At 32.9% G+C, this 19,684-nt stretch overlaps 1 protein-coding gene across 1 annotated transcript; it reads left to right on the plus strand.

The window, feature by feature from the left end:
* The first annotated feature begins 5,893 nt into the window (after nucleotides 1-5,893).
* LOC107185395 (proline dehydrogenase 1, mitochondrial) lies at nucleotides 5,894-17,616 on the plus strand. The gene is made up of 10 exons (XM_015573060.1): nucleotides 5,894-6,099; nucleotides 6,372-6,553; nucleotides 10,127-10,191; nucleotides 13,091-13,275; nucleotides 13,487-13,661; nucleotides 15,054-15,164; nucleotides 15,251-15,382; nucleotides 16,256-16,455; nucleotides 16,539-16,627; nucleotides 17,411-17,616. The coding sequence occupies exons 1-10, from the start codon at nucleotides 5,894-5,896 to the stop codon at nucleotides 17,614-17,616; spliced, it is 1,551 nt and encodes a 516-aa protein (XP_015428546.1).
* Nucleotides 17,617-19,684: the final 2,068 nt, after the last annotated feature.

A 19,684-nucleotide genomic window follows, 5' to 3' on the forward strand; every position in this document is an offset into this window, starting at 1 on the left:
GCAAACATAAAGTTACATACAGAACCAAACTTACAAAGAACGATCCTTTATGATCAAAAAGAAAAACGAATCAAGTTCGTATCTCTAATAGTTACGGAGATGAATATTCTTTTGTGATGGTAGTTTTTGTGAAATGTGGTCCCGCAAAACCGGACTTTGCTGCGGATGTACTCGATCACAATTTAAACTTAAACATCTAGAAAACGAAGCGCAATACGACAAAATTTCATTCTGTTAGGTGTATTAATAAGTAATCCAATATTTCTTAACACAAGCAATATTTACTTCATAATGACTTTGCAGTATCCTACACCATTTCTACTGATAAGAGAACACCGAGAATGTTGACTGCCGGATTGGAATTGTTAGTGTGTTTATAGAGTGATTCAAGACAAGAATAATGGTATGTTTTATTTGTGCCAAATCGTTCTTTAAGGATGTGAAAACTAACCTCAAAGTCAAATGGGCACAACCACTATTTCGCGTATAACTCTTAAAGTACCGGAGATAGAAAAAATGTTTCAAACAAAAGTTTCATGGTACAATAAGCGTTATAAACTTGCGTTTACAAGATGTTGAAAAAAGGTTTTTCTGGAAAAGAAAAGTTCAGAACACTTTTCTAAAAATTTCGTTAATGCTAGTTTACAGAGTTTATTACATCATTAAACTTTTGTTTCAAACATTTTTTTCTATCTCTTGTATTTTAAACATTATACCCGAAAAAGTGTATATGAAACACCGTTATTCTTGTCTTGAATCACTCTATAAACCCACAAAATTCATTCCAATCCGCGAGTCAGCGGTCGGGATGTTTCCTAGTAAAAGGTCAGCTAGATACATACTTTTAATTTCAAAAATATCGCATTATAATTAAAAGAATAATCGATTACTCATTGGTATACCTAATATATGCAAATACTTCATAAAAGCCTGTATGTGCATAAACATTCGCAGTGTATTAATATTTGATGTTCAGTTTATTATTGTTACTATTTTTATTATCGTTACAATTTATGTATCGTAATTCTTTTGTGTCCTTGACAGAAGTGATTTATGACCGAATCCAATGAATTTCATGGACCTATTTTGAGCGATACATATTTACTTGTTTAACACTAGAACTATTGAAGGAATAGTTTGTTGAAAATATGCAAATCGATAAATGAACAAACTTCTTCACTTAGGTGTTGCAATAACAGTTGCGAAGAATCCCAATGAATATACTACTGTGATGTTTTAATAATTTTTATAAGAGATCACGAATCAGTCATTTAGACTGCTTTGGTAGTTTCAATTGTTAATGCTCTTCCTCTTCCTCGAGATTGTAACACGTTGCGCTCTGTTTCGGTTATGCAACAAGGGTGCAGTTATTGATTAGCTAACGTCCAAGAACTTTTTGCCAAGACTAGCGTATTGATCCTGGCAGAGTCTCGCAGACGCATTTTACACAGTCTGTGTATGGTTCTAAGCAGTGCTTAGCGATCGAATATCTAGTTACCTGCACATGAACTCTAAAACATTTGTAATATTTATTTTCGGTGAGTCTGCCTCTCGTAAAAACTCCAGATTGTTACAGGTTACAGGAAAAAGTTTTCGATCGTTTTTGTTTTGGTTTCTTAATGGAAGTAGTCTGATTCATTTAGTGTAATTTTAAACCATTATTTTCCCATAATTCACGTATTTTGTTGCGGATAAAATATAGAAAAACCACTAAACATGAGAAAGTTCTTTTTTTCCAATAAGTTGAAATTTTTTAAATCGAACTTACACGATACTGTCTGGTATAGAAAAATAGGATTTATTTAAACATTGAGAAAATTGTTTAGGACCGTATTGAATTGTACGAAAGAAATCAGTAGACACTATTATGGTGTACTTAACAATAAGAAAGACACTTTTATTATAACAATATATAAGACATTTTTAAGACCAAAGTGAGTTTTCTTGATTTCCTCAAACTGTCGATGTTTTTTTTTTTCGTTGTATTTATGTCTGCTTTAAAGAAGGGTGAGTAACTTTAGGTGTTTGTATAGTGCCCATAGAGAAGAGTAAGAAATGCTGAATCGATGTTGTTTAAAAAATCCGTAATTTTCTGTTCAGAAGAATTTAGCAGTGACAAAGAAAGCAATCGTTGCCAGCTTTAATATACAGGGTGGTCCACGCAATTGTTTCAGGTCATAATTCCGTTGTTAATGCATTTATGAGAAAATGGCAAAGGAGAAAGATAAATGGCTCGAAGAACACTACATCTGTAGGTCCTTAGATTTTTTTTAAGTGCAACAGTGCTTGTGCAATTAACAATTGCATCATTTTTTTAAATGGAAATGCATATTGTTTGTTGCACAGATCTATTCCTCTGTTCATTCTACGTAAAAGGAGAAAAAAGTTAATTTCTTAAAAATAAAAGAAATTTGAGATTTATTAAAGTTAAGAGTATATTATGTGCAAATACCTATAATTAAAATCTATCATGTATAAGCTTCAAGTTGCTGTTTTTTTCCTGCAAAAATATTTTTCACATTCTCGAGCGCTAATTTCCTTAATTGTATCCGACCCTTCAATTAACGTTGCAGGATTATTAGTTAAATAGAATGTAAAAATTAAACAGCTTAATTCTAATACAATTTTAGTTAATACTTTAACGTAACGAGGATAGTATTGTATTTTTGGTATTTAGTTGCGTTGCGTATTGCATTTCGGCCCAAGTATTTATTTTTTATAATATAAGTTTTTATCAACTGACGAATGTTTTTTTTTTTTACATATTTCAATAATTTCTTGATGGGAGGGGGGGGGGGCAACCCTGGCCCCTACCTAGTACATCAATGCACGTATCCCAGGTTAGGAACCGCTGCTCCAGTTGGTAGACAATCAATGGATCTCCGACATTCTAGAAAGGTTCCGATCGAAGTGTCGTCTTTGTATGAATAATTTGTATTTATATTTTTTGCCTCAACACTTTATATGACATAGAAATGGTAGAAGACTGCATAAATAACCGATATCAGCAAGATTGCATGTAGAGAAACAATAGCATTAGTATGTAAATATGTATGTTTATCGAACAATATTTTCTGAAGTGTTCATTTTCCTGGATATTTCCTATCAACATGAAATATCTCTCCATATGTATATGTATGTCCACGCAGATATGTATCTAGTTATCAGTGACGACAATGTTCAGTTATATTACACTTGTAAGTAATTTTGTTTCTTTGAGGCATGGGAACATTAGACGTATTTTTTATGGTTGGAAAAGTTCTTTGTTAAGTTGTGACTTATGTAGTTTTTTTGTCGAATATTTACTGTAGTGTATAAGTGTTTGACAGTTATTTGTACGTTACGTTTGTCACAAATTGGAGGACTACTTTTCGGGAGTAAATGGAAATGGGTTACTTTTGTGAATTAACCTTTGATTTAAAAAATTGCAATTTGTTCTTCTCTTGTTAGGTTAGGTTTTCATTTGTAGTAAAAAGTCGTGTAAAATATGCATGTGTCTGATCGGCTTACTTGAGCGACTAATGGAGAGGTGTATGCATATTTGATCACTCGACTGGAAAATCAGTTTTATTCATCGGTAGATTAAGACCTTTATGATAATCGATCCAACAAGTTCACGTTAACACATGTTACGATCAGTTCTGATGGCATAGAACAATCATTTGTGTTCCTTTCGAAGAAAATGTCGCGTTTAAATGATACTGTAGATTGTAAAAACAAATCTGCATATTAGGTTGTGGCATAATAAATGTCGTTTTTGAATTACAGAGTTCGAACGATTATGACTTATTTTGAAATAAATATTTATAATCGACATAAAATCCATCTGAATCAACACATTCTTGCTAACGAGTTACATGTTTCCTGATTCTATGTTTAACAATTTTATGGTGGTTGAAATGAAACATTGGAAAACGACATTTATTAGGTATCAATCTAATAGTTTATAGAAGTGTTTCCACAGCAATGAAATATCCATAGTTAAATCTCTTTAAAGTTTAAATCTCTGTTAGTAAATTAATTGTACTTGGTAACCAAAATGATTCACAAATATTCTTCCATTTTTTGTCACAAATAATGACAAAATACTTCAAATCGATCGACTGAACGGGAGGAGACTAAGTGAGATCTCTTGAAAATTGTCAGTATCGCAGAGACCGTCGAGGAGATTGCCATAATTATTCACCCTTTGCGCTCTAACTACCAGTATGGCTGCCACAGTATGTAATGGCGATCTACTCCAACTACCAGCTGTACTGATAACACATTAACTTCTTTTACTTTACTTAAAAATCTCTGGAGTAGACTACCTACAGGCGCTAAAAATGCATGGAGCGCAAGGGGTTAAGTGCAGTAAAAAATAATAATAATAAGAAGGAACCAAATTGCACCCTTTAACTCTCGGAATACGGACGTTTTTAATAGACACTGGTGTCTAAGTCCGTTTGAAACCCTATGCTTCCATCTTTGTAAATCTACTTTCGAACGGGATCAGTAAAAAACACCTGCTTTTTCACGTAACTAAATATGAACAACTCCTAGTTTAAATTACATTTACAAATCGATGATTTAGATACGGTCTTTATGCATTCGAGTCCAAACAGACCTGGTCACCGTACTCGAACGGTCAATGCATGCAAGAAAATATGAAACCAAGGTTTTCTATTTTGTAAGGATGTCAATAAAATCATTTGATGATTCGTTAATTAGATTAAGGTCATCAGTAACTGGCAGTACTACAAATACGAAATCTTTCACTTCGACGTATCCCGAAAGTTGCCCGTCGTACGAGAGCGTACATTTCATTCGATACACTTCATTAGTCGCCGGGGCTGGGTATTCAGTCGCCTGTGCGTCAATCGTGCTTTCGTAGTCACTGATATATTCTCGTTACATACCTAGTAGTCGCCGGCGACTAGTCACCAGTGCGTAAGGGGACCGAATGCTATTAAACATTTATCTTTATACATTTAGGAAATTGTGCATTAAAAACAAACATAGTGGATTTAACTTTGGTTTATTATAAACGTTTTATAGAAAATATGTTTTTTAAATAAAACAAAATTAAAGTGATAATAGTTTTTTTAAATAATACATCGCACTTTTGCGCACATTTTTATATCATTTATGATAACAAATAACTAAGGATAATTATTTTCTATCCTGAAGCTCGCTATTACTTTAAGAAAAATTTAATATTAACAAAAATTCACGATAGTGTCCAATCACCAGGACGTGTCCAACCACTGGGACATTTACCTTACATACATCCAGCATTTACAATGTTGATAAAAAATTTATATTGACTGAGTTATACCGGTGTAAATATTGCCTGCGGTTTCAACGTAATCAACTTCGCGTTCAGGTGAAAACGTGGAAATTAAGAATAATTTTATGGTACTAAAGCATAAAGTAATGTACCTTTTTTATTGCAACTGTCACAGTAAGAATCATACGGTGGATGTAATTTCGCGTTACACAATAGGCGTGCAGTGGATTTTGAAGAAGACAAATACTTGGACTTCAATTTTACTTTTACTCGACGCTGTGTTTTTATGTAGCAGTGTCATTTTTATGTTTGCGGTCTCGCATGTATTAAGTAACCATTAAGTACTACGACCAATAGAGATGACTTTTATGCCCCTAATATTGAGGCCTTTCTGCATGAACACTACCGCCCCGTAGCTATTGTTGTAACTTCACCACGTGTTTGAATGGTGAAAAATTGCTTTGACATAACATTCTATACATTTGAAACTTTCGGAAAAATGAAAAAAAAAATACGATTTTTTGAAACTGCTGGTAGGGTGTACCCCCTTGAGAGATCGAGTTGATGTCGATTCGATTGTGACAAACGTTATTTAGACCGAATGTATTTTGTTTGTTTCAGCTCATGAAATTAGTCAAGCAGATACTTGGCGAGAAACTTTTCACAAAGCTTATGAAGTCTACATTTTACGGTCACTTTGTCGCCGGCGAAGACGAGGTGCAGATCACTCCTGTCCTGGATAGGCTACGGCAGTTCGGTGTGAAACCGATTCTCGATTACTCCGTCGAAGAGGATATCTCTCAAGAAGAAGCAGAACGACGTGAACTACAGTAAGTCCTACTTTTGAGTCGATCACACTAATTCCGTATTGTCGATTACTGTGGTATGCAGGAAGACTGTGGTGTAACTCAGCGAACGATAATTGCCAGGAATGTATAGGAGTTGGACAAAATAATGAGAACACCTCGTACATTAAGAAAATTCTTCATTGATACCGTGTAGGACTACCATTGGCGTCTAGTACCGCCTGAATTCTCCTGGGAATTAAATCATACAAATCCTGAATAAACATTGATGTGCATCATGACTTTTCATTTTACAGAAGTTCCGTGTCTGAAGCTGGGGACGAAACAAGGGAAGGTCCTCTCAAGAAGTATCACGTTACAAAACCGTTCGCGGATCGACGGTACAAAGTGTCTTCAGCAAGAACGTACTTCTACCTGAACGAAGCTTCCTGCGAACGAAACATGGACATATTTATTAGATGCCTCGAATCCGTTGCAAGTAAGTCAGTTCATCTAGATTAATACTGTGTATAAAGCAGCAGATCAAAGAAATATAATATTCAACTTAGAAGTACTCAAGTACGTCCGCTACGCTCGAAGTTTCGTACAAAACTGAATAAAAAGAACTGAACGCTTTCAGTAAATATAATTACTAAATTCCTTTCTCCAGTTCAAAGAATGCAACATGCAAGCTGTCTGAATTAGCTGTGACAATTTATTTGAATTATTGGTTTCACTGATGTGCGTACACTAAATTTTTTCTGTTTCATTATTGGTGCTAAAATTTCAACTTTCATTTATTCATGCAATTATTTCTGGGGCTGTGTCTCTTCTATTTCATTTACTTAAGATTTTTAAAAATCGATCTTCTACTTCAATTGCTTTCCTTGATCTTTCTGGTCTTTCTATAGATGCACAACTGTCGCAACAAATCTTTTTGTACTATACACAACATAAGACTTTGAAACTCCCACTTTTTTCACGTGAAAACATACCTTAACAGCGGACAATAGTGGAGCACGGTGGATGCGTCCCGGAAGGCATGGCGCTGGAATATATTATGTTGTCACAATAAATTAAAAGTCAACATAAAATCTGCCAAAAGCACTATCATAATTTCAGTAGTTGCAAAATGAGGAATCTGTAATCCATCATTTTGACGGGTTTAATAGTCTTAAATGTCTGAACGTCGGTTCCGCTTTGGAACCGTTATGGATTCAAGATCCAAGTCGATGCATTTCGCACGTCATAAATTTCAGGCCGAGCCTCGACAGGTCGCCTTTGTATACTCGATGATACTGCTTTCGTGGAGCGGGACTCCCGACTAATTTTACAATTAGGCACTAGGGTAGAGCGTAAAACACAATGTGAAACTTTTATGGTACTCGAACTTCGTTCAGGGCCGTATGATATCAACTCGGAACTGTTTCTTCCATTTTGGTTTGTTTAACAAATTTTGTACAGCGTACAATTTGGAAAACCACCGGTTTTATTGCACGCCGTCTACCTTTTAAGATTGAAAAAAACTAATTTGCCATTGTAGAGTTGTTATTATATTCGTGCAAATTTATATTCGTCGTAAACTAATGTTTAACTTGCTGTATTTACGGAAACCATTACAATTAATTGTGAACGTTCCCTTCGGAAATTCCGATTTTATTACATGTCGTCTACCTTTTAAGATTGGAAGAAACTAATTTGCCAATGTAAAGTTGCTATTATATTCGTGCAAATCTATATTCGTCGTAAATGAAAGTTTAACTTGCAGCATTCTCGGAAAAAGTTGATGTATTTCTTAATCTTTGACAAGTATATGTTACCCTTTCTTCTAATACGGAAATTACATTTTACTGAGCAAGAGATAACGGGGGTCTGGGTGTAAAGTAAATGCACATATGTACTTCTGTAAGATACGTACAGCCCTGATTACGGTTTCATCAATGGGCCTTCGGTCACCCGCGAGTATACATATAGCTGCTTCAAACATATAGCGTTAGCCATAAACGTGACTGACCCTTAAACCATTAGTACTCGATCATCGGAGGCGCATTGTGACCCACCGTACTCAGGGTCGTACACCACTTTTAGCTATGGCGTTCCAAAGAATGAAATGAAAAAGACTGGAATATTTTAAAGAAATTTATGTTTTTTGTGGTGGGACAGCGAATTTGTGTGGTAGTACGTTTAGTGGCAATATTTAGAGTCCACTGTATATATATATTTTGCCGCAGAAAAGGACAGCGAGTGAAAAAGAAAGAGGGACCGAGCTTTAAATTTACGCCTGTCAGGTAGACAACAATAATGCAATGATCAAACTTTTTTATTCTTGGTTCTTTGTCAATGAAAATTTCATTAAAATATTGCTGTGATTTTTCTGATTAAAATGAGACCAAACACGATACAATTTGGATGATTTCGAATTTATCAGAAGCTGTAACTCGTATTCTTTTATTAATGCATGTGCATTATGTTCATTAAGAGTTGCCATATACAGTGAGTCACGGGAGTATACGAACCCTCCTAATTGCTGATTTCAAGATATCGATGTTTATTTAAAACATAAATTTCAAAATCCTTATCAATGGGAATGTATGTCGTATTAATTGACCTATCGTTTGATATAAAGTTTATTGCAAAATAACGATTCAGTGTAACGAAGACAGGAATGCAAGTAAACTGTCGCACAATTAACGCCACAGAAGTATTCGTACCGTCGAAATTTCGTATCTTTAAATGTGTAAATTTTGTAATGTAAATTAGTACGGAATATTGCATTGTCAGAGGCAGTTAGTGTCGAGAATTTATTAATCATAATTGTACAGTGAATAACGAAAATGAATATTCAAACGACAGTGTTATAAATCTACATTGTCATTATATTTTTTGATAATTTATTTAGACATCGTTCAATTTTGAAATAATTTTTTGCATGCGCAATTCTTACACTTATATAGTGAACCTTCTGACTATTAATCGTTCGAATACTTTCGGTATTCATTGTACACGGATTTCATTGTAGAACGAAAATAATCATTCTTGAAGTATTACATTTTTTTTAAGTTGAATAAAATATAAAGTGCCTCTAAAATAATCAGCATTTCATATGCAACGAACTAGTAAAACTACCGCGAATTATTTCAACATTCTTTTCTGTATAGGACATAATGAATTTTAATTGTAGCTTCGATTCAAGTTTCTTATTCTCATGAAAAATTTTTAGTAATAGGTTCTAAAATTTGGTGTGCCGGGGACGCATGAACGTACGATCTATAAATATCTTCCCTACAGAATCTTGTATTCTGCTAACTCTGCTAACCGTCCAAATAACATGGCACGACTGTGCTTGGAATCGCCTGAAAAAGTTTTTAATTTATTCCTATCATATAGTACCGATCTGCCCGAAATTACCGTTCACAGTACGGAATAAAATGGTAAGGTGTATCAGACGATTACTTATTTAAATAAAGGAAATAAACGAAACTACTAAAGTTTTCAATTATTCATGTAATAGTACTTTTTGTATTGTTACATTTTTTATACCAAGAAAAGGGTTAGAAAATGACGTTAGTGTACTGAAAGTTTGATTCGGTTAATTTGATATAAATAGGGATGTTTTATTTTTACTAAAATAATAAAGTAAAGCGTTGAACAGTAGAAAAAGAATTGAGCTAAGTAGAAATGTTTTTTGTTCTTTAGAAACGTTAAAATAGAAAGTATAACAAACACAAAGTTTAAGCATACTACAATACATGGTAAACGGGCATACAACAGTTGTCGTCACGAACACAGTTGTCGAAACAAAAAGGATCTTTAAGGGACAACGCCACTATGAAAATGAACAAAAAATCGATATTTTAAAAATGCATTTTCTTAATGTTTAACTCTTCAAAAGCACCATCTAAAAATTTCAAATCGATATTCGTAAAATTTACAAAAATGAATTGTATACTTTTTATTTATTTCTATATATAAAATCATTACCTTTCCTTCTATATTGTCGATTTCGAAATACTTTGTGTAAAACCTATTCAACGTAACGTTTTTTCTAATTTTGTTTAATGTTTTTGTACAGGTGCTTCAATGGGCGTTGGCATAACAGCTATTAAATTAACAGCTCTTGGTCGGCCACAACTTTTGGTATGTACACTTCTTCAAAGTAATTACAAAGAATAAATCTAAATTAGGAATAAACTAGGTCCTTTCAAATTTTCAATTTCTGCTGTTCAAAGGTGATTCTTCGTAAACAGTGGCAGAAATACGATTCACTTCTTAAATATCTCACTTTAGTGTGTAACATAAATTACCTTCAGTTTCGTCGTAAATACTACGCGTGAATTCTTCGTTAGTAAAAGCAAAGCATTTTATCCCTACAAATAATGTTCACAAATAATATTTAGAAAGTGTACGGTCTAGAAAAAATTGAATTCCTATGAAATGTAATGTTAGTTGTTAAATTTTTTGGGGGAACTTAGTGTTCAAGTGATAGTAATGCAATGTATTGATTCATAATCACTAATCTCCCAACATAATTAAAACATAAAAAACAAATGTAGACATATACTATTGTCCAAAAATTTGGAATACTCATATTTTTTAGTCAAACAAATAATCCTTTGTTAATATGTTCAAAATAATTGTCCTTACAAAAAAGTTTATTGCATATTTTGAGTAATTTGCAGAAAAAATTTTGTAAACTTATTAAGTATTATTTGAGCACATTTCTGTATCACTTTCGTAATATAAATTTTCTTAAAACCTCAAAATACGTCGGCAATTCTTCGCATTTTTAAGCGTTTGTCATTTTTCATAACCAGGATTTCCAATGAAAAATATCCTAAAAAATTTCCTAACATGTGCCTCGATAACTGCAATATGCCTGATTTTTTTCAGAATTTTCCATTCAGTAGAATAGAAGAAATAGAGGAGAAACTCACGATATTCCCTGTTATTACCCCCTGGTCAAGATCAAGGTTGAAACTTGGTACAAATTGTTTTCTCTTGATACGCTATCAAATTGTCTATAATAAGTTCAGTATGGTTTAGGGACAGTCGAAACATATTTTTTAGGGGTAGATATTTTTTTTTACTGGTAAACGTTCTTGTTGAAGGATTGAAGACAGCCCTTTGGGAGTGAAAAACATGTTTTGTCGAATATTTCGAAAAGTATTAATGCTACATGGATAGTTTAAATTACAAACTTGTATCTCTTTGAACAACAAATCTATCTACGTTGTTTTCAAAAAGGCCCATTTACTAAAAAAATATATTAAAAATTAATACACTTTAACATATTTTATTGAATGAAATTGTAGTATATTTCTAATGACTGATTTCGATAATATAAAATATTCGTCTTATTCCACACTTTATTCTTACGATACACTTTATATTCTGGTTAGGCTCGCACGGAACTCATTTTGAATTTCAACGTGTTTCTGGGACCGCCTTCGTCTTATTTTTTATAATGATAGAAATGGCCGGTGAACAAACAAGTTCGAACGCCTTCGAACTCGTATGGGCACAGGTAGTAGGCGAACTGATACGAGCATGAGCAGTAGGTAGTTCGAATTCATATGAGTACAAGTATGTAGTTCGGACAAGTTTGAACGGAGTCGAGCCTGGCGAAGCGTTCAAGCTTTTCAAACGATTCGAGCTGACCAATCAGCTCAAGTAGAATGAGACGTGTAAACGTCCCAAGCAGCTTGACTCGATCAAACGACTCGACCCCCAGAGTGTGTGGGTCGCCGGTCGCCTTTAGGACTACGATGCAAGGAGGATACTGATTATTCAACATCGAAGTCTCCGATGTCCCACCTGCTCGAGACAGTTGCAATATTTGAAGTTCAAACTTCAATCTTCAGATTTCAAACCTCCAACTTCGAACCCTCAGCTTGAATCGGCAAAGTAAAGTTTAACCAGTTACATGATGCTATGGGTGATCTGTGAAAGAGTTGAAATGAATTACACGGTATGAATATATCGCATCATGAACTCTGCTATAAAACTATAGGCCGCGTATGTATTCTACCTGAATAGTGATCATAGATTTTTGCAAAGAAAGACAGTTGACCTGGAAATATTCAAAATTATCAACTGTTTTAAGCTAAGGTCGTTACACGATTATAAAAGTATGGTAGTTTTGAAAAGAATTAATTGTTTTGTTGATTTATAATCGTTGGTACCGATATCTTCCTAATAACTGAAAAAATTATTCTATATACTTTCGACACTAATGCAATTCTTTGACAAAGTGATTGAAACGCAAATGTATTTGGCATTATTGGAGATTAAGTCATTACAGTGGATACAGTTCAGCTGCGAGGGTTGTTTTCAGCCCTTCCACATAAACGTTTATCGATTTAAAAAATGCATATCTCATGTTTAAAATCGGTGATTGGCACTTCGTGATGATCCCTTATTATTATGAAATTTCATAATATTATTTTTGTGCTAGAATTCTTCATGACAACATTGTTGGTTATAGTAGTAAGACTAGATAAGAGGAGGTCTACTGTACTATGAAAATTTAACATAAAATTATTAATTGTTTATGAACTTCTTTGTCTGTACGATACCCTTTCTGTTTTTTTTGCAGTATTAATCACAATAATGTTAAAGACAACAGTAGCCTTCACTTGATTATTTATTTCTTTGATAATGTTAATGGACATGTGTGAAGAACATGTTCAAATAGTTTTCAAGATTTGTTTCTCGTAATCAAAGTGAAAAGAAAGACAAATTAGGCGGCAGATTGTGGATGTACTTGGAACTGCAATACAAATAAAATTCTGGTGATTCTTTAACATAAAGTTTGTTGAAAATTAGACCTCTGAATATTATTTATTCGATAATAATAAGTTCATATTATTTATTATAGAACAATTTTTATTATAAATAGTATGGATTATTATTATAAATAATATAATATTTATAATAAATATTATTTATTAAATAATATTTATTAAATAATATTTATAGAATAAATAACAGAGTAATTATAGAATAAATATTATTGATTTATTTTATATTTTTGCAGCTCCAGCTATCAGAAGTAATTATGCGGGCACGGCAATACATGTCTGACGTTGTTGGTGGTGAAGGTGCTGTATTGACCCATCACGCGAAACCAGACGACTTCATGAGAAAGTTTGAGGAAGCACACATCAGAGATGCAGCGACAGTACAAAAGTTTCTTCAGAAAATTCAGTCCGATAAGGAGGGGTAATTTCTTATACATTATTGTCACTTCGACGGCCTTTCTTGCGCAGTTATAGAGGGAAACTTCGTAAATGTTGTCCGAAAATTTATTCTATAAATTATTTTGTTCTGCATGTTACTACTATGAACTTGGATCACAGTATAATAGAAATCGATATAATTAATGTAAAAAAAAAAAAAATTGTGGTTACTAATTAAGTTCGTCTAATTCCAGCGTCATTCACTTGTTCCCATGGAGCGGTATCCTCGATGAGAATTATGAACTCAGTGAAACTTTCCAAGTACCTGATATTAAAACAGGGAAGATGGTGAGGTTGATGTCGCAGTTAACGTCAAAAGAAGAAGAAATGTTCAGAAACATGATCAGGCGTCTAAATAATATAGTTTCGGTATGCATATAAAAATGTGTGTAGAGAAGTATATTAGGCACTGTTAATGCGAATACAAGTACCTGGAACACCTTGTAGACGCACATAGTTGCTATTCAAAGCAACGGTTCAAATCAGGTGTTGATACGATACCATTTCGATTGCATTGTCAGTACCTTCAATGTTAAAAATGTTACGTATCTGAGAAAATTTTGTCGATTTACTTTTTGAATCATCATGAATAGATTATAAGATCACTTTATGATATACTGAATAGTTTCTTTTCTGTTTAGACAAATTTTATCAACAATGTTAAATTTCATCAATAAGTGACGAGTTTATATAATTGAATGTAGCATAATATAATTTAATATAAAATAATATGTCGTTTCTACTAAATGAAGTAGTTATCTAAAGATTATACAGCTGGAGACTGTTTCAATTAAATCTCTATATATTGCTTCTACAAGTCATCAATTATTCAAACACTGAGATAAATAGTAGACTTACATTAGAAACTTTAAATTTATAACTCATTTTCAAGGGTTGAATTGAGGTGAATTTGCACTTACTGTGCTGATGATTAAATAATCTTGCAGGACCTCTATTCCTCATATCTCCACTTCTTCTTGTATTTTTCTTTTCTTTTACTACGTCTAAGATTTGGCTAGTTCCTACCATTTTACCTTTCTATCAGTTGATAATCTTATAGTTATATTAGTAATCCACTGTACTTACTGTTAGGTATTACCTCAGACTTAGTTACCATTGTTTTTACCTTATGGCCATATGTGATGACATTGATAACACATACATCTATTGTATTTCATATCCTACTTACCTTTATTTATTCCGATTAAAGAACGCAAACTAAATCTTAAAGTCTAGGTCAGCTGTTTGTTGTTGCTAGTCTTTGTAATAAATTTTTGTAAAATCTTCTTTGTTCATCATATAATCTCAAGGACTGATATATTCCTGTTCATTAATCTCTACACATACGAAATATATACCTACAGATAGTTTCCTTCTCTGGACATGTACCCATTACAGACTGAACATACACATGTATTATTTCTTCTGAGTTCAATCCATCATCATATTACTTATTTTATAGTTACTGTATAAAGGATCTTACTTATGCGTGCTAGCTGTACGACCAAATTACTAGGAAATGTGTGTTACAATTTCGTTCAGTTGGAAACAAGTTCTTAAGGATGTAGGCTGAATGTGAAAGTCTAAACTACTGAGTTTTTCATATTTTGATTCTTAGAGGTATGATAAGTTGTCCATGATAAAAAGCTTTCTAGCTTTGCAAGTGTTCAGAAAGTAAGAGTAACAGAACTTTCTCACGATACTAATGTAATAAAACTATTTGATTGGTTGAAAAGGCAGAATTGCTAACTTCTGTTTCAGGTGGCTGATAAGTTAAACGTGCGTATAATGATAGACGCCGAACAGACGTATTTTCAACCAGCAATTTCGCGATTGACGTTGGAGATGATGCGCAAGTACAATACAGATAAGGTAATGTTTTGTTATTGTAGATATGTCATTATCACTTAGTAAATTTTCAGTGAATGATTTCTGACTCCCAATGGTCTACTTCATAGGCTGTGGTGTTTAATACCTATCAGACATACTTACAAGAAGCTTATAACGAGGTGAAAACGGACCTCGAACAAGCCGAACGGCAGAATTTCTACTTCGGTGCTAAACTTGTTCGCGGAGCTTACATTGAGCAGGTAATTTTACCATATATTAGATTCCTTTATAGAGCGTACATAAAAAATTCGGGATAACCAAGGTGAATAATACTCATTAAATTAAATGAACAGTTAATAAACATGTAAGTTTTTAAGTAATTAATCGATTCCTCATATACTCTGCTATTCTTTTTTAGAGTTATAACTCAAAAAACACTTTGTTTCGCATTAAAATTGAAGAAGCCATATTGTATTCTCTTTTATATTTCATTCATCCATTTTCAATAATATAATCAGTAATTGAGTGTCTTAAATATAAAGCTGAATATTATGTAATTAAATTGCACCTTTTTGTAGTAGAATATTGTATAGATAAATTACAAGTGAAAACAATTCTTGAGAAAGCATTTATTGAAGTATTAAAATAAGATGGTATATCATCCTATTACGAATCGTAAAATAGGGGCATAAATATTTTAAAATCACTTCTGATTAAGTAGTATTTGTTGTATTAATAGCTTAATTATTCAATTATTAATTCAACGGTAACTTTGTTCCTACAAAAACTGAAGTTTTATATCAACATATTTTATTCTATTATCAAATAATTTATTCCAGTATATCGGAAACGAATATTTAATTTCATATTTATAAAAAATTTATAAACGATTTGAATTCTATGGATATTTTATGAACCAATCGAGTTTCTTGTATTATACATACAAATTTTAGTTCACATCTGCTTCTAAAATGTTAATTATTTAAGTTATGTTGACCAAGCATTAATATGTATTTCAGAAACTATAATTCGTTATCTTGTATTTCCAACATCTTTGACGTTTATACATGTATTCGATTATATACATAAGGTATTGACTAGACAATGTTCGATCATGTAACTTGATTATCTAGGAGAGAGCAAGAGCAGCGGCCATGGGATATCCTGATCCAACAAATCCTACATATGAGGCTACAACTGAGTCCTATCATAAAACACTTATGGAATGTTTAAGGCGAATGAAACAGTACAAAGATAAAGGCGAGGATCCTAAAAAAATTGGAATTATGGTAGCATCTCATAATGAGGACACAGTACGCTTTGCTATTGAGAAGTATGTAATGTATAATAGTTCATTAAGCTGCTGTCGTACTGTTTCACTTCTTTAAAACAACCAATTCTCTTATGTTAATTCAGAATGAAGGAGATAGGAATCTCACCGGAGGATAAAGTAATCTGTTTCGGCCAATTGTTGGGAATGTGTGACTACATAACATTTCCGTTAGGTATGAAATTAGAGTTTACTTAATAAAACGATTTAAATTCAATTAACATAGAAAAACCTTGGTGGAAATAGTACATGATTATTATGATCGGTGTTCGCTGGTAATTGCAACTCCGAAATATAATCGTCCCGTGTGCCTCAGTTGCCGTGTGTTGTATATCTCTGAAATACTTATCATAAACCGAGCCTGTTGGTTTCCCAACCCGACGCTGTATTTTACATAATAATGAAAAAAATTTATATAGTACTGAAACTCGAACAACCGACATTTGTGTGCAAGATACGCACCACTTTAATTGACACGGCTACAGCGCTGTTGTTTTCAGCGTTTCAGGTTGCCTTGTCACACACTCGACAATCTTTATTTTTCATTTTTTACATACGAAGGCCTATATGGCAGAAAGCTAATAGGGATTGTCCTGTGTTATAGTTCATACTTTTACTGAGAACAGTTTCAACCAAATATGAGTCATCATTTTGAGCCAGTGTCCTTGTTAGTTACATATGTTCCAAAAAAGATAGCCATAAAAAAAAGCACGACAATAAAAAGTATATGTGGTATATTTCTTAAGAAAACGTTGATTTACTTTAATATATGTACGTATAAAGAGACGTATTTATTAATTTTACATGTTTTCTTTGTGTTTAATCGTAAATCTACGTTTCTTTTATGTTTCCCAAAAAATTTGGTAATCGTGATGAATTTTTAAACATTTCTCTGTGTTGAGGTTTTGACAAACGTATATGCAGTAAATGCATATAATCTTAAATTTTTAAATTTCAGGTCAATCCGGGTATTCTGCATACAAATATATTCCTTATGGTCCAGTCAAAGAAGTATTACCTTATCTTTCTCGGCGAGCACAAGAGAATAGAGGCATACTTAAGAAAATCAAGAAGGAAAAAAGTTTATTATTAGCTGAAATTATGAGACGTTTTGTGCGCGGCGAGATATTTTACAAACCGAAGGGAAACTACACTCCTGTCTGAGCAGCTGATTCGATTCATTTGCACAGACAGATTTTAAGTATCAAACTTAAGTAGTGATTGTAAATTATTAAAAAAAGACTTCTGTGGTACGCAGAGCAACGCGCGCGTGTGTGTGAATGGAAGTATTTGCAGTGTTATTCATTATGCAAAATTTCCTCGGTGTGACGTTATCAAGTGCAAAAACTGCTCAATATCGCACCATGTGGTAGAACTATGTTCATTGCTCCTTATGTCCGTTACAGAAAACTCTCAGTGCATTACGATATGACTTTTATAAGTAATAGGCACGTTTTACTGCTTCGTTAATGAACACCGTGTTCAATATTATGTTCGCGAGGCAATGTTGAACATGGACATTTTTTAATAGTTCGTTGTGTAAAGAACAGAAAATATGAAAATATGATTCTTCACGTTTGAAATTTCATATGATTCTTGTTTAGAAGGTTCCACGAATGCATACGAATTTGGATTAGTTGATTCTGAATAAAATTCTAGCTAAAAATGGAAGAAATATATAATTATTTGGAACGTATTAGTTGTCAAGTTTTGTTACTAATATTTTATTTAAGAATCTCGTAGTGTGCGTGCGCACGATTACTTATAGTGTACATGTTTAAATATTCGTTGACACGCGTAATTTAGTATTTCTTTTTCGAGAAATATAATTTCCATACGAAAATCTGCAATTATGAAATCATACCCGTAGTGAACTGCATTTAATTAAGCGGAATATTCGTGTGAAATGAACGTTCAGCCCAGTTCCAGTGCTTTATGCGTAGTTACCAAGAACGGTTATTACCAAAGTGATAGTATTGGCAAATACTAGGGAATGCAGGTCGTAGCAGAGTCTGTTTGATTTGAATGAAAGTGTTCGCACATAACTTTAGAAAGTGGCTCTTACAAGCTTTTATTAAATTAACGACGACTGTTGTTGAAAATTGAAATGCTGGAAATGTTTTACTAAAGTCTGCGCTATAAGCGTATTGTAAGAGACATTTTCTATCATGTGATTACTACGCATGTTGAAATAATAAATAAGTAATCTTGGGCTAAATCAGTGATAAACTGCAAACTAGGAATTGAACAATAAACTACGTAATTGTGACACATTGCAGAAGTTTTTAATTCACTTTGCTTCAGCCTAAAATTACTTTGTCTTATCAGATAATAATAATCATAAATACATGATGCTATTTGAATAATGCGCCCCAGCAACTAATATGGCTTACACACGGTTCTCTGTTACAATTTTCTTTTAAGAATTACAATTAATTTTAAGAAATTTCAATATCGAAAAAGCTTTATAATTTATACATAATAAATTCTTGTCAAGTTTTAAAAAAGAGTTTTACGTATTGAGCGACGGAACCTGTGCTTTTGCTCAGCGGAGATTAAACAAAAGAAGATATTATATACACAAGCTGCTGAGTATTGATCATTTTTATTTTAGCAATGAAAATAATTCGACCTTTGGTGGATAATTTCCATGCAGTAGCATAACATGATATTTTCCTGTCAGTATTTCTTCGAGATCAAAGTAGAGTGTACTTTGGTTTGGCAGATTTTCCTTCGCGGGTAATGTTTTATTTTAAACTATACGTATATACATAGAATTGTAGTAAACAGCTACCTTCGTTTAGATAATATATGAACGTACAATTTTTTATGATCTCCTGTATTATTATACGTTGTACTTGCTTTCAGAATGTGTGTATGTAGTTTGTATTTGCAATTGTCGAAAAAAAGAAGTATTATGTTCTGTAGAACAGAATTTTTGTAGAGGTATAATTTTTGTTGAGATTAAGCAAATGTCGGAATCATGTTATACTTGCTGATCTAGGAAAGAATTTAAATGAATAAAGGGGCATTGATGAAGTTATACAGGCTATAGCTAAATATTTCTATGTGGCTAATGGTATGTTGGATGTGAGTGATCTAGGTACAATTCTACTTGTTATACTTAATGTACGACTACGGCGTCGATACATTAATTAATTTCTACACGTCTCGTGATGGTGACAATAATTTAGGTAGATAATGTTACAATATTAAACTTATATGCTATAAG

Source organism: Dufourea novaeangliae, unplaced genomic scaffold (assembly GCF_001272555.1).
Source record: "Dufourea novaeangliae isolate 0120121106 unplaced genomic scaffold, ASM127255v1 scaffold57, whole genome shotgun sequence".
Classification (NCBI taxonomy): domain Eukaryota; kingdom Metazoa; phylum Arthropoda; class Insecta; order Hymenoptera; family Halictidae; genus Dufourea; species Dufourea novaeangliae.